General features: G+C 42.9%; 1 protein-coding gene across 5 annotated transcripts in view; it reads right to left on the bottom strand.

Annotated features, from left to right (window-relative positions):
• The window catches only part of ANO1 (anoctamin 1), a 77677-nt gene that overhangs the window by 31451 nt on the left and 32636 nt on the right, over nucleotides 1-13590 (bottom strand). For all 5 annotated transcript variants that reach the window (XM_068684583.1, XM_068684585.1, XM_068684586.1 and 2 more), the window contains exons 2-7: nucleotides 11770-11948; nucleotides 8332-8658; nucleotides 6258-6356; nucleotides 4999-5150; nucleotides 3674-3728; nucleotides 1238-1289 (exon numbers count right to left, since the gene is read on the bottom strand). In XM_068684583.1, coding sequence (XP_068540684.1) covers nucleotides 1238-1289; nucleotides 3674-3728; nucleotides 4999-5150; nucleotides 6258-6356; nucleotides 8332-8658; nucleotides 11770-11877 — 793 coding nt within the window. In that variant the 5' untranslated portion in view covers nucleotides 11878-11948. The remainder of the gene's footprint in view (nucleotides 1-1237; nucleotides 1290-3673; nucleotides 3729-4998; nucleotides 5151-6257; nucleotides 6357-8331; nucleotides 8659-11769; nucleotides 11949-13590) is intronic.

Here is a 13590-nt window from a genome sequence, read left to right as displayed (position 1 = left end):
TCTAAGGCAAGAATTCAAACTGAGCTATATGATCTTCCCCTTTCAAGAGTGCAAAAACATAATTTCCAACAAAAATGATCTGACATCAGACTCAAAAAAGAGTCCTGAAAGTCACAGATGAATTTGGATTTCCCATGCTAAAGGGAAACAGAACTTCTGTTAATATTGGCTGAACACCAAGTAAATTTAGTGTATATAAGGACTCAACAATTGTACATTGTATGTTCTCACTTCAACAGAAAAGTCAAAGCAGGGAAATCATTTCTGGCATAATTATTCTTCTATTATTTGATGGACTTCTAAATGGCTGATGGGTCAACATTGAACAGAACTACCTGTAATTCAAGTTCTCGTTGTTTTACTTAACTGCTTATAGACAAATAAATGTTATAACAGATTCCAACAGTTATCAAACACCTTCTCCCATGTTCATGCATTTTTCTTATCCACATATGTTTCTTTTGGTCATCTGAAGGAATTCAGCCTTCCACCTTATATAACTTGGTGTACCAACCACTTCTTACCTTTGGTCCCCCAGTCAAGTATAAACCTCTGCCTCACAATATTTGAATTCGTATTTACCTGTATTAGGAATTTAGTTCTTAGAACACCATCCCTAGGGCTGAAATCCTAAAACCACTGGTTGTGGCAGAATAAACTTCATCTGCAGCGGCTGTTTTGAGGACCAAGGGAAGGGTCAGCTTCCAGTGCACACCACAGCCCTTGGCCATGGGATTAATCTTCCACTTACGACAGTGCTTTGGGCTGTCACCAGTTAAGAGCATTTCACTCAAGTCATTGAAAAGCCATCCCACCATAAAAATTTGAGGTCACCACTTAAAGGGAGCAGAGCAGCCCACAGACTCTCACAGCAGTTTTGGAAGTGCACAGTGATGCTCTCATCCACTGGCAAGAGTGAAAAACTGAACCAATGCAGAGCACATGTTCCCATGGCATCAGATCATCTTCCATCCCTGCCATAAAGAACATAACTAACATCTGTAGGGGCCATATGGTCACCTATCATTTAATTTATAATTGAATCTATATATTCACATTTGAAAAAAATATGAATAGCTACATTAATTACATTAAATTTCCAAATAAAATAATTATATCTATATACATCAAATCAGAGAGCAGAGGAAAAACCTAAACGCCACATCCAGTTACAGCACGCAATTATTTTCAATACCTGAAAATGATATCGATCTTAAACCTAAATAAAATTCCTTACCCATGCTATATTTTGCTTTGGTACATGTCGTTCTTTTCAATATTTCATAAACCTACAGAAGCAAAGTAAAAGAAAGGAAAGGGTTACTTCGGATATGGCCAGCGAAAAGCATAATCTTTCTGTGCACAGCTCAAACATAAGTATTGGCAAAACCGAGATGCGGATGAGGTCACCATTCTGTAATAAAAGTGGTGGCATTGAGGACAGCAGAGTTAAAGATTTCCTTACACAGCTACATGTACAAGAGATGAGGGCTGAGCTCGCTAGCCAGTTACTATGACTGCTGTTGATTTGAGGGGAAGGGGATCACATTTAAGCACTTCTGCCACAGAACAGCTGTTCCCCCTCATGTTGACCACCTTCCCTCGCCGCCCGCGCTGCACCTGGCTGTGCCCTCGCTGCCCACCCTCTGGCCCCGTGGTGCTTGCACGGCACGCGGCAGCTTATCAGAAACCAGGCCAAACAAAACAGCTTGACCTTAAAACTTCAGATCTTGGTGGCAAAACAGGTGTATTTGCTTTACAATTTATTTTCATTTATTGTTAAATAACCTTTGCACGTTGGCGCGAGGCTGGGACGGCAGCGGAGGGCAACCTCGGACTTTTCAGCAGGAGCAGAGGCATATCCTGCCCACTGTCTGACCTGCCTGGGGACCCGTGGCCACTGTCCCAGGGATGTCCAGGGCTTCACATAGCTCAGGAGGGGCAAGCAACACAGCCACTGCCTGCCATGGAGGTTTATGGAGGGCACACGAGGCTGCTCCTCTGCCCGGTGCTGTCTTTCAGCTCCAGCCAGCTGAAGGGCTGTCACAGAGAGACTGCCAGTTATATAACATAGTTTTTATTTTATTTTATTTTAGTAAGTAAAAGGTCCTTGGCTTAGTTTCTATTCATCAAAGCCTCACAGGGAGTGACTGGATTCCTGTTCATTTTGCAGTAGGCGGGAGGGTCAATATTTGCACTGTGGTTTAAAAATACATATGGGAAAGGCAGCAGGGAACTTTAAGAAACAAGAATACAAAGAGAAATGCATGCAGGATAAGATGATGCCGGGCACTGCTCAATATGTCTTTTATTACCAGGTTATTTGCAGGGATTTCAACCAAAGCAACATACTATCAGCATTATTGTTATATGCCCAGCGTTTCTTGAGTGGTTTTAAAAAAAACATCCCATCCTCCTCTTCCTCCCAGCCTCTGCCATTAGCTTTGCTTGCTTCAGCCCATTGCCGCGTTAGCCACCAAGGCTGACCCTCTGGCTCACCTTGTTCTACAGGGTCATTTTGGCTGGCTGCCTTTCTCAGGCATTTTTGTCATGAATTTTAACTCTTCACCTGCTCCCTTAAGTTTCTTACCTGAACCTAAAAGTTTTTTTTTTTAACTCTATGCGTAAACACACCAAGAAAGTCTGAAAACAAAAACTATGTATTTTTCTCCCCAATCTCAAATGAAATGGGTTTTTGCAAATAAAATTTGATTATCATATTTTCCTTTCCATTTCTGTGTTGCTGCATCTGCCTGCCTTGGTCAGACTCCCCAAGCCCTCGCAACCTGTGCTCAGATAAATCTCTGCACACCAGGCTGCAGGGGCACTGCATCCCAGGGGACTGCATACTGGAATTTCATGGTAGAAAGGGAAAGTCAGATATCTTACGCCCCTTATCACCGCAGCAATAAAGGGCAGCTATAACGTGATATAAGCTCTTTTCAAAACCACTTGGCATCCAAAAGGCTAACGTTAAATACAAGATAAAAGTATGCTTATGGTCACATTCCAGTGGGCAGATTAGCAGCCCTGAATGGGGGCAAGGAGTCTGCACTGTACTTTGAAGAAGTGCTGCAGCAAATGCTGCATGGCACGGTCCTTCTGACTGCCCTGGATACCATGTGGACTTTCCATTTAAATTCCCCTTCAGTGGCTATAGAGGAGACTGCACCCTCTCCCCTTTCTATTTTATGTTCTATGAGTCACAAGGAAATACTCGGATGTAGCTTGCACTATCTTATTCCTGCATTAGGCTTCATTTCCATAAGGGATCTACAGAAGCTTGTATAGTTACAGCACAAAAATGTATGGTTAGGGAAAGGGAAATGAGACACAGAGGTCCAGTTGGCTAACCAGTGGCAGAGTCTAAATCTGTTCCTTTCTGGTTATATGGCTACTAGGAAACCATGTCCTGCATTCACCTTGAACCAAAAAGAAGATCCAAATTACTGTCTAAAGGTAGCAACCTGTTAGCATCAAATGCTATTCATCGTACAAGCTAAAGCTGGAAATGCTTAATTTATTGGTTAAATAATTGATGTCACAGGCGTTCCCTGGCATTTGGTACAGACAGACAGACTTGCAGTAGGCTTTGCCCCAAAGCTGGCAAAGGGGCTCTTAACACCAGGACCGAGGCACTATCCACCATAAATTATTTACATACAGTACTTACTATAGTACTTCTTGTTTTGCTGTCAAAGAAGGAATCTCTGTCAGACAAATCAAATCTGTTAAAAGATTAGAAGGAAGCCCATTAGTTTAAAAAAAAAAAAAGCCAGTAATTTCCTGTTCTTGCTGACCCCTTCAATATTATATTTTCTCCTGGGGACCTCTCATAGCTAACATTAAAGATAGCTTGTAGAAACCTCATTAAAAGAAAGTCAAACATAACTCTCACATTTTAGAGAGGCTGTTATATGTTTCACTCATTTTATATATTTATAGGTTTTTACACACACACACATACGAAAGGCTGTTAATGCTCATCATAGTTGAATTCCTGCCTACTACTGGTCTAGGGTTTCTCCTAATAATTTACATTTGGGCTGAACCTGCAAAGCCCTAAGAGCACTCTGTGCTCCCTTATTCAGCAAATACCCAGATGGCCTCACTGAAAAAAAACACCATTGCAAGCAGCGTAAGGCACTTTCAAACACAAGCTAAGTACCATCTTTTGGGCTTTCTCTGAGCCATGGGGCTCCTTTTCTGTAGGAACATCCCACGTGCAATACCTGTATAAATACAGTTCCTGCAAGTCTGATCTGTGACATCAAATGTCACAGACATTGACTAGCCCCACCATCAGGTATGTGAATCTAATACAGAACTCCATTAGTGTTCTGCATCTCTTTATTAAACACAAAAATATACATATCTAGAGTGAAGAAATCCTGCTCTAGGACTGGTATTTGTTCCAGCTGGCACACACATAAACATGGTCTTCAAAGCTTCTCCTCCGGGATGCTGGCCAAGGAAGAGCAGCAGCAAAGCAATCCAGGGCAGCCAAAACTTAAGCTGGGCCCCACCTTGCGATTTTTTCCTCCACCCACGTCTACAGCTGTTCTTACCAATCTAAAACCGAAGGCAGAGCTGCCACTGGCTTCATACCATTTACAAGTCAAGACGTGGTTTGCAGTACATGAGTGAGCTGCCAATACCAGATGAATGGAGTTACCCTTACTGTTATCAACCCATATCTCTGCCCAGAAATTTTACTGAGCATTTTATTTTAAACGGAAAAAGACTACTGTAAACCACGCTAAGTTTTGTTTGGCAGTCTAAAAGTTTAAGTATATGCTTATATAGATATGTAACATATATCTTAACAAGAGTTAAAATGCACAGGGATTGCACACAGAAAAAAAAAAAAGTAAATTTACTGCAAGATGGAATTTTTTTTACAGTAATCACTAACAAAGCATCGGCATTTGTTTTCTTTTCACCTTTCCAGATGCTATCAGAAAAACCTAAACCTGCTGGCCCCACACGGTCACTTACAAGTGCTGCTTCTCCCTGGAGAAGGGGTAAGAGAGGCGCTTCACTGTCTGCGGCTTGTGTTCGGCCACTTTGGGCTGGATGGGCTCTGTTATCTTCTGGATTACAGAGTTGATCTTTTTCAGAAGCCCATGGGTCTGATTGATCTGATACATCTGCAGGGGCAAACAGAAAGACAATAAAATGTCATCGCTTTCTGGTTATCCATAGAGAGACCTGTAAAAAACTAAAAAATGAATTAGATAATTACATCTGCCTAAACTATCGAGGAGTACAGCTTACCTTCTTGAAAACATCTAAGAACACATAGATAGATGGAAAAGTCAAAGCAAGGCAAGAAGAGGAAGCAATATCCTGCAGCTTCCAAGACTTCCCACCTTCTTTATAAATGAAGAATATTCAAGATACTTTGCTTCCACAACAGTGAAGTCACTAAGTCCATTGCAGTTCTCTTTTGATTTGATTATGCTTCTGATTAAAACTGGTGGTAAGTGAGGCAATAATGGGGATTAACAAAAAATCCAAACCAAACGTGTAGTTTTAGTTTTGTACTAGGTGATTCTGAGCTTTGAGACTGTCTCTTGTTCCATTACAGACTTTCCGCTGCAGTCTGCGACATGCAGACATGCACTTAGTATGTTTAAATATTAATCTATCTCTAAGCTATGCGCGCTGACCAGGTAGCTATCTATCATGGGTGATTTAGAACTTAGCTCATAATGAAAATACACCATGATATCTCTAATGATATTTCAATTATTCTGAGAGGTAATTTATTTTGTGGTAGAGTAGTCCCAACTCCTGCAAACATGACTGATGATGTGTAAGTAGTCACCTAAACCCAGAGAGACTGCTGCACACAGAGTATTACATTCACTTTTTAGCAGCCCATCCCTTCAGGTGAGAAAGAAAACTCCAAGTAAGTTTCATTATCAATTGCAACCTCTTTTAAAACACACTGAGATGATGAGACTCTATGAGATCACTCACATCGTACACGGATAAAGGCAGGAGATAGGAATTTGTGATTTCCATTCCTCCTTCCATTTATTCTTTCTGTTGCGTTAAGCAAGAAAGTTCATGACTCTTGCTTTTCCTGTTAAATGCAAGGGGAATACCAGCCTCTTTGCCGGGCTGTGCAGATTAAACTATTATAAAAATGCTTGTGGGAAGAGAAGTCTACATTTATAAGGTGCACAAAGATGAGAATGTGTTTAAACCATGCCTTCTTGGGGGGAAGGAAAAAGAAAAATGGGGCTTACCTTCTTTGTGGGCATCTTGAGCTTAAGAAACTCTGCCTCTCGACACAATACATTCCACGGTGCATGTATTTTTACAAATCCAACCCCATGGATTTTCGTCTTTAAAAAAAAAAGAAAAGCAAGAGAAAAGGTTACCACTGAGAGGAAATTAAATACTTTTCCCCTTGTGTTTCATCCACATTTAAGGAACAGTCCATTACAGCCAACACTGTAAACCTCATTTGTTTGAGACGACCAGTTTCTAACAACAGGACAATCACTGGGCACCTCTCTGTGCGGAGCCGATATAAAACGTGACTCAGAAATGCTATTGTCTTCTAGAACAATCACCACTAGGTTAAACAGATAAGAAGATAAAAACTGTTTGGGAAATAAAAGCTAATGACTATGACACAAATACAGACTAAGCCAGTTAAATTTGATTCACAGGCACCCAGCCAAATGCTACAATTTCTTGAGTGTGTTGTAATGTAATGGTCACAGCTTCAGCACGAAAAGAGAGCAGAGGCTGCAGATGCAGACATCAACATCTATGTTAAAACACCAACCGTTTTAATTAGGAAAATTGGTTGGAAAAATTGACCACCACCACCAACAGAAGTATCAGGGATGACACTAGCAGTACATGTGGATCCCAGCAGTTACCCCAGCTGCGGTTTGCTCTTGCCCACCCCTGCATCCACAGGTGCCTGCCAGTCCCACCAAAGAAACCACCTCCAAGACCCTGGACAAATGATGTCAAACCAGCAGGGGAGAAGAGAAAGAAACATTAATGAATCTTTCTAATGCTGCTGCTTTGCACATTCAGGCAGTTTTAACAGCTGGCTTTCACACAGCTATATTCCCTACCTGCCTTCTAGAAATCCATTAATTACTCAGAGGGCATAACTAACTGCCAGCCTTCTAATTAGGCATCGCTTCCAAACCATCCTTGAATTTATTTCACAGAAGAGCATTTAAGTGACATAATAAACATCATCTGTGAACAAAACCCTTGTTCTTTTTGCAGTTAGTAAGGCCACCTACACAACTCCCAGGCATTCGCTAAGCTCTGGTGACTGCAGGTTTTCCCCTTCTCTGATGTGCTGGATATGGAAGCTGCTGTAAATCCCCTTCCCTTTCATTTCTATATGTTTCCTGATCTGATACCTTGTACCAAGAGATACATGCTCTCCTTCTTCGTGGTGCCCTGGCTTGAATGCCAAGCCTTCTGCTTCGTTTGAAATCATATTACATGTCATGGGAGGGGACCTCCCAGCCCACTTAGGATTTTCAGTATCTAGGACTTGGCACAGGCAGGTTTCCAGTTCACTACAACAACCTAACAGAAAGCAATCTGTATTTTCACCTGAGGATGGAGAAAAGGAAGATTTGTCATGCTGTGCCATCACCCTTCCCTAGAATTTGTGAATTGCATGTGGCAGGTTTATTTATTTATTTAACTCTCTGACCACAGGTCTAACTGCTTAACCTCAGTTTTTACATCCTGTGAATAAAACCAACATGAACGTTCACCCTCCCTCACAGGAATTTCAGGCTTATTGGTTGGATCAGTTAATTGTAATAGCTTTCTTTGAAATTAATATGGCTGTGGCTATTTCTACTAATCACACACTGGCAGTGCTTCAAACACATGATTTTTTTATGTAGTCTAATGGTCTTTTAATAGAATATGCTGTTTTCAGAGTACAGGTGAAAGGCATTACAAGCTGTACTGTTCACAGCTGAGAATGGAAAGAGCAAGACCGTAACATGGAGCCACGTGCATTTACCAGAACTCCCCGCACAAATGTGATTCTCCTGAAGGCTGAAGGTGTAAAAATTTCACTGTCTGCATCAGGTATTTCTCATCAGAACCAGAATTACCAGAGGATCCAACCCATGGCATATTGTCAACCTACCAACCACTGATTAGTGTTTACAGACATCTAAGCCTTGCCTCTAGCTATGGTAACACATCCATAAGCTATGTGGCAATAAAGCACACGCCACAGTGAGTGCTGCCCAAGGCAAGCTCAGCACCTCCCTGGACTCGACCACCAGTCATGCTCCTTATCTTTACGCAGCTCCTTACATCCTCATCATGTTCCAGTTCCAGGCCAGCCTCCACAAGGTTTCCCTCATACTCCTCCCTCCGAAATCTCTTGTCGTCTTCATGGGAGTCTGCAGGGGGTTCGCTCTCCCCCATCTCCAGCTGCACGCTCTTCCCAGGAAGCGGGTGGTCCTGCTTGGTGCTTCGCGCACTCGTGTCATTGTGGTGAGTTCTCCTGGCGAGTGCCCTCCCGGATGAGGACTTCTTGTAGTGATAAACTAGGATGTAATCCACCTTTCTCTTGCCATCTCTGAAGTAAAGTCCGTATTTGCAGTCAGCATCTGGATTTTTGGATAGGGAGTTCAACACCTAGAAGTAGGGAAAGGGGGTGTGGAGAGAAGGAGAGGAGAGGAATAATCATCAGAGAGTTGACATGGGCACCAAGCAGACCACATCCTCATATCAAGCACCCCTCCTAGCGTCCCAGAGCACGCAAGGACTTAACTTCAAACAGCAAGCCTATAGGAGGAGCCCCCACATGCTACTTACACAAAACAATTTTGCAAGTTAACACTTGCAATTTTCCTGATAGCCAGCTGGGATTTCATTGGCCAGAAATAAATAGATAAAATGACTGGGATTTAATCTAATTCCCAGCATGCTCATAATTTAGCTACTGGGTGGATTTGGTTGTCTCCGTTGAGGGTTAATTGCCACTAAGATCATCTGTCCTTTTCCACCCAGGACATCTGTGTTTCGGTTCTGACAAACAGATTAATATCATGTGCAAACACTTCTCACTTCTCTTATCTATCTCTGTGAGTTTGTATCATCTGAGAAAGAGATCATCCCAGATACAGACTGAAGGGAGCCAGCTGGTCGCCAGGCACAGCCAACAATGCACGTGGACTGCAGCCAGGGAAGCGAGTTCGTTGTGACCAAGTTCATCACCTTTCTCCCCGCTTATAAAACCCATGCCACTTTGCAGTCCGCGGGTGGCAAAGGCTTTATTCCTGCTCTGAATTAATACTGTGCAAATTTGCTCTGCAGTGGTGCGGGACGCCAGAAATCTAAGTCTCAAAACACAACCCCATTTTCAGGTATTTTTCTGAAATTTGCACCAGACAACTGTAGAAACATACCAAAGTACTAACAATTATTAATTTCTGCTTGCAACAGCATAATGCCCATGCATAATTCTACCCTTGGATCATTTAAAAAGTGAAAACACAATTGCCATGTATTTTTACAAAAAACACTAATCACAGGAGTGGCTTTCCAAGGACCAGGGACATTTTCAAGCTCCTAATTTTACAGGAGAGCATTAACCCTCATGCAGGGAAAGGACTCCTGCTCCAAATGACAGCAATCAGCTCTCAGTTGCAAATCATACTGGTCAAAATCTGCTTGGGATGTGCACTCCTTTTGCGTATTTCATAATCTGTGAATGTAACAGATCTGCAACCAATTATCTTCAAAGCAACCAATTATCTTCAAGCCCAACTTCTAAGCCACAGACAAAAAGAGCAGCCTGTGAGCTCATCACAGCCAACACACCTGAAACTTCATCCAAACAGCCACTTACTTGGCAGATCCCACATACTCATTGAAGGGACTGAGCTGTGGAGGGCTGATCCATGTTATTCTGCCACTCGACCCCAGCTGCGTGGAAAAGTTGCCTGTGTTTGTGCCACATCAAGACACTGCTGTTTAGTTCTTAAACATAACTGCAGTACAGATCACTAATCACTATTGCTTTCTGATTGCTTCATGATTAATGGCATGCACGCATTAATCCAGATTATTTTTTTTAAAGCAAGCTGAGTGTTTGTGGCCAGCAACTCAGGTATGCAATGTTCTATAGGAACAGAATAGTAAGAAATATAAACTAACTATGTTTTCAGGATAGTCTCTTCAAAATATCATTGCTGTAAACAAGATACAGGAGCACTGGGTTTTCTTTCAAGATAACTAATTGTATTACTTTTTAAAGATTTCTTGATTGTATCAATTAACTAAACATCACTTACTGAAAAATTGGGCTGAGCCCATAGATGTCCAGGTAAATGCAGGAAGATAAAATGAGGAAAAGACTCAGACCTCAAGCACTTCCTACCCTCACTGGCCTGACTTTTTTGGGGACAGCCAGCAGCAATCTGTCCGCCTGTCTGGGGAGGAATAAATACAGGAGAGAGGCAGGACTGGAGATGGCTCCTGAAAGTGACAGCAGTGAGTGCGCTGGGTGTTTCTGGATGCTCAGGGCAATACAGACTGCTCAGCACACCCTGCCCACTGCTCCTTGTGCCCTGGAGTGCCCTTCTGGTGGAGGCTGAGGAAAGTGGCACTGAAAATGACGATTTCACTAGTTTCTTTTTGCCACCACCACCAGGAAGGGATCAGGCCATGGTGCAGAATCTGATTGAGCTGCTTCCCATTTCTTTGAACTTTGTTGTTGAAAAGCTGACCCTCCTGGGGATTCGCTGGTAGTATGGGTGAGCCTGCTGCACTGTGGATACGAATGCCTCAATACATTTACTAATGAAAAGAATAGTTACCTCACACTACAAAAGGGATGCACCCAAAGGAGCCTGTTGGTCCTCATTTAAAGAAATAAATAGAGTCTTTTAAGGATGTGGTCTTAATGCTGAAAAGCACTCAGGAGGCCACATCCTTTCTTGCAGTGCTGCTGCACTGAAGGAGAGAGATGCATTGGCCAAGACCATGCATGGCCCGTGTGCCTCTAGTTCCAAGCGAGGTGCAGAAAGGGCATCTCAGTTTTAAACCAGCAGAAGGGGTATGTGCGCCTTGACACAATTATTCTACCACACTAAACCCTAATTAAGCACAAGCACAATGAATCAAGCATTGCTTTTTATGGTGCACCTTTCTCCAGCAAGATCTGTTGTATAGCTCACTCCACCTCAATTTCTTCACCTGAATAAACCTATTTTTGTGCATTTATGACATAGCCAGCTCCTAATCCTATTATGTATTCATGTTACTAACTTCCTTTTAAACTGCTGATAAAGATATAAAGAATTTAACTAAGGCACAATTAAGGACACTAGAAACCCGTCCAATGGAAAAACCTCTGTTGCGTGCTACAGACTATTTGTTCAGGGTTACTGCTACTAACAATAGCTTTTCAACGCAGTTTTAGGCACTTTTTTGTTCTGCTCAATACAGGCAAAGAGATTTAAAGGTTACCACAGCCTTAGTGCCAGATTACTTACTCTGAGAATAACCAACCCCTTTTTAGGCTACAGGTTAAAAAAAGGATCCCTTGCTTTCCTTCTTCAGCCCACACACCAAAGTACAAACCCCACCAAATCAGCATGTGCTGTGGCTGACAGTAATCCTCCTCAAAACCTCAGAAAGGAGAGGGAGAAACCTGCAGAGCCTCCAGGGAAAGGAAACACTTGGAAATAAGGTAAAGAGTAGCATGCCAGCTGTTACACTTCTGGCAAGTCCTCTACTCACTGTGCTTTCGTGCTGGTCATATCCTATATCCTCAATAGCTCGGATGTTGATGATGTGAATCCCCTTCTCCTCAGCAGGTAGGCAGGAGTATTTCTTGTTCACCCTCATTCCTGTCTCGTCTGGAGCCTCGCTGAGGTCGTCTGGCAGAAAATCCACCCCATGAAACTCACTGTCTCCGTCTGCAAGGAAAAGGAACAACTTCATCAAGACTCTTTAATCCCAACACTTGCTCCTCCCAGAGCCACCCAAGCTGAAACGTATCCTGTTCCTGCCCTTGTCTGCCAATGAGCCTCCATGCGGGGCTCCCACCCCTTACCTCCGTCTCAACGAGCCCACAGCCCTGAGCCCTACCTCCTCCTCCTCAGCAGGAGTGCTCCCCCTACACCTATGCCACAGTGCTGTCCCATGATTAGGTTACCACGCAGCCTCTTTGACTCGCTAAGATTTGATTTTCTCTCTTGGCAAGAGAGTGAAAAAGGGGGAAAAAGAAAAGTAGTCTGAGAATCAGCTGGTGAATAAGGGAGCATGGTGTTTTCCCCCTTTTACAGTATGCATGTTCTTGTTCAATATGCAACTTCACTTGTTTATGCTGAAAAAGTAAGTGTGCTTCCCTTTAAGTACCTATGTACTGCATAGGATGTGCTGAACCTTTCCTATTTAAGGAGTCTTAAGGGTCTTCTGAATATCAGGTTTCTTCCCTCTTGCCCTGCCAGAGACTCTTACTGTTCCTGTTTAGTATTTAACTATATAGACGGGCTAAAGAATCTCACATAAAAATTTAAGTACAAACTAAGCAACCAGATAATTAATGAAATACAAACCATTGCTTGCATGTGTGAATTTCTGCATTCAATAAAAGGCTGAGCTTTCTAAGATTTGAGGCTGAACCAGAATACTGCAGCACTATGCATTTTTTCAAACTGTTTGGGAGCAGAATTTGCTTGTCTGAGTGGAGATAAAGCAGGAATTTTAGAATTTAGCCTTGAGTGGATACTAAATTAACTTTCCCCCTCAAAAAAAACAAAAACATGCGGAGGAGCACAAGCTAGCAGCTAGACTGCAACAGTCTCACTGTAGCTCAATCTCTGGAACAGGGATCTGCAGGAACTGAACAAATTACACACAGTGCCCTTAGGCCTTACACAGATTTAGCCTATTAGAAAAACTATTCCCCTCATACCTAGAGCTGCCACTAAGTTTAGGGAGAGCTGAAGACAGACATCACATTTTAACCAGCTATTTCTTAGCCTAAAAGGAATGCTACTCCTCTTCACCAAACCACCCGTCTGGTTTTGGTGGAGCTTCAGGGATGACATAACAAGGACAGACAGGGAAGATCTCATGCCCCAGCAAGCTTGCAGATGACATAGAACTGAGGAGAAGGGTTGGTAAGCTGGAATGTAGGGCTGCTACTTAGCAGGGTCTCAACAGGCTAGAGAAATGGGCTGAGAGCAGCCTCATGAAGCTCAACAAAGTCAACTGGGAAGCCCTGCGCTTGGACAGACCAGTCCCATGCAAGGAGCTGAGTGGATGAAAGGTGGCTCTGCAGAACTGGCAGCTGAGTACAAAGTGAGTCATCAGGCCTTCAGTGGAGAGGGATAACTGGGAGAGGGATAACTGCAGACTGGACTGCACTAGTAGGACAGCAAAGCCAGCAAGTCCAGGGAAGTGATTTTCCTGTTTGGTACCTGTCAGACCACAGCTTGAGTGCTGTGCCCAGTTTTGGCTTCCCAGCACAAGACATTAACAAGCTTGAGCAAGTCCAGTAGAAGGCCACCAAAGTGGTCAGGGGTGTCAAGACCTCAATATATGAGGAGAGGC

This window comes from Anas acuta, chromosome 5 (genome assembly GCF_963932015.1).
Source record: "Anas acuta chromosome 5, bAnaAcu1.1, whole genome shotgun sequence".
NCBI lineage: Eukaryota > Metazoa > Chordata > Aves > Anseriformes > Anatidae > Anas > Anas acuta.
The sequence above is the reverse complement of the archived record's forward strand: the minus strand, read 5'-3'. Positions and strand labels throughout refer to the sequence as shown.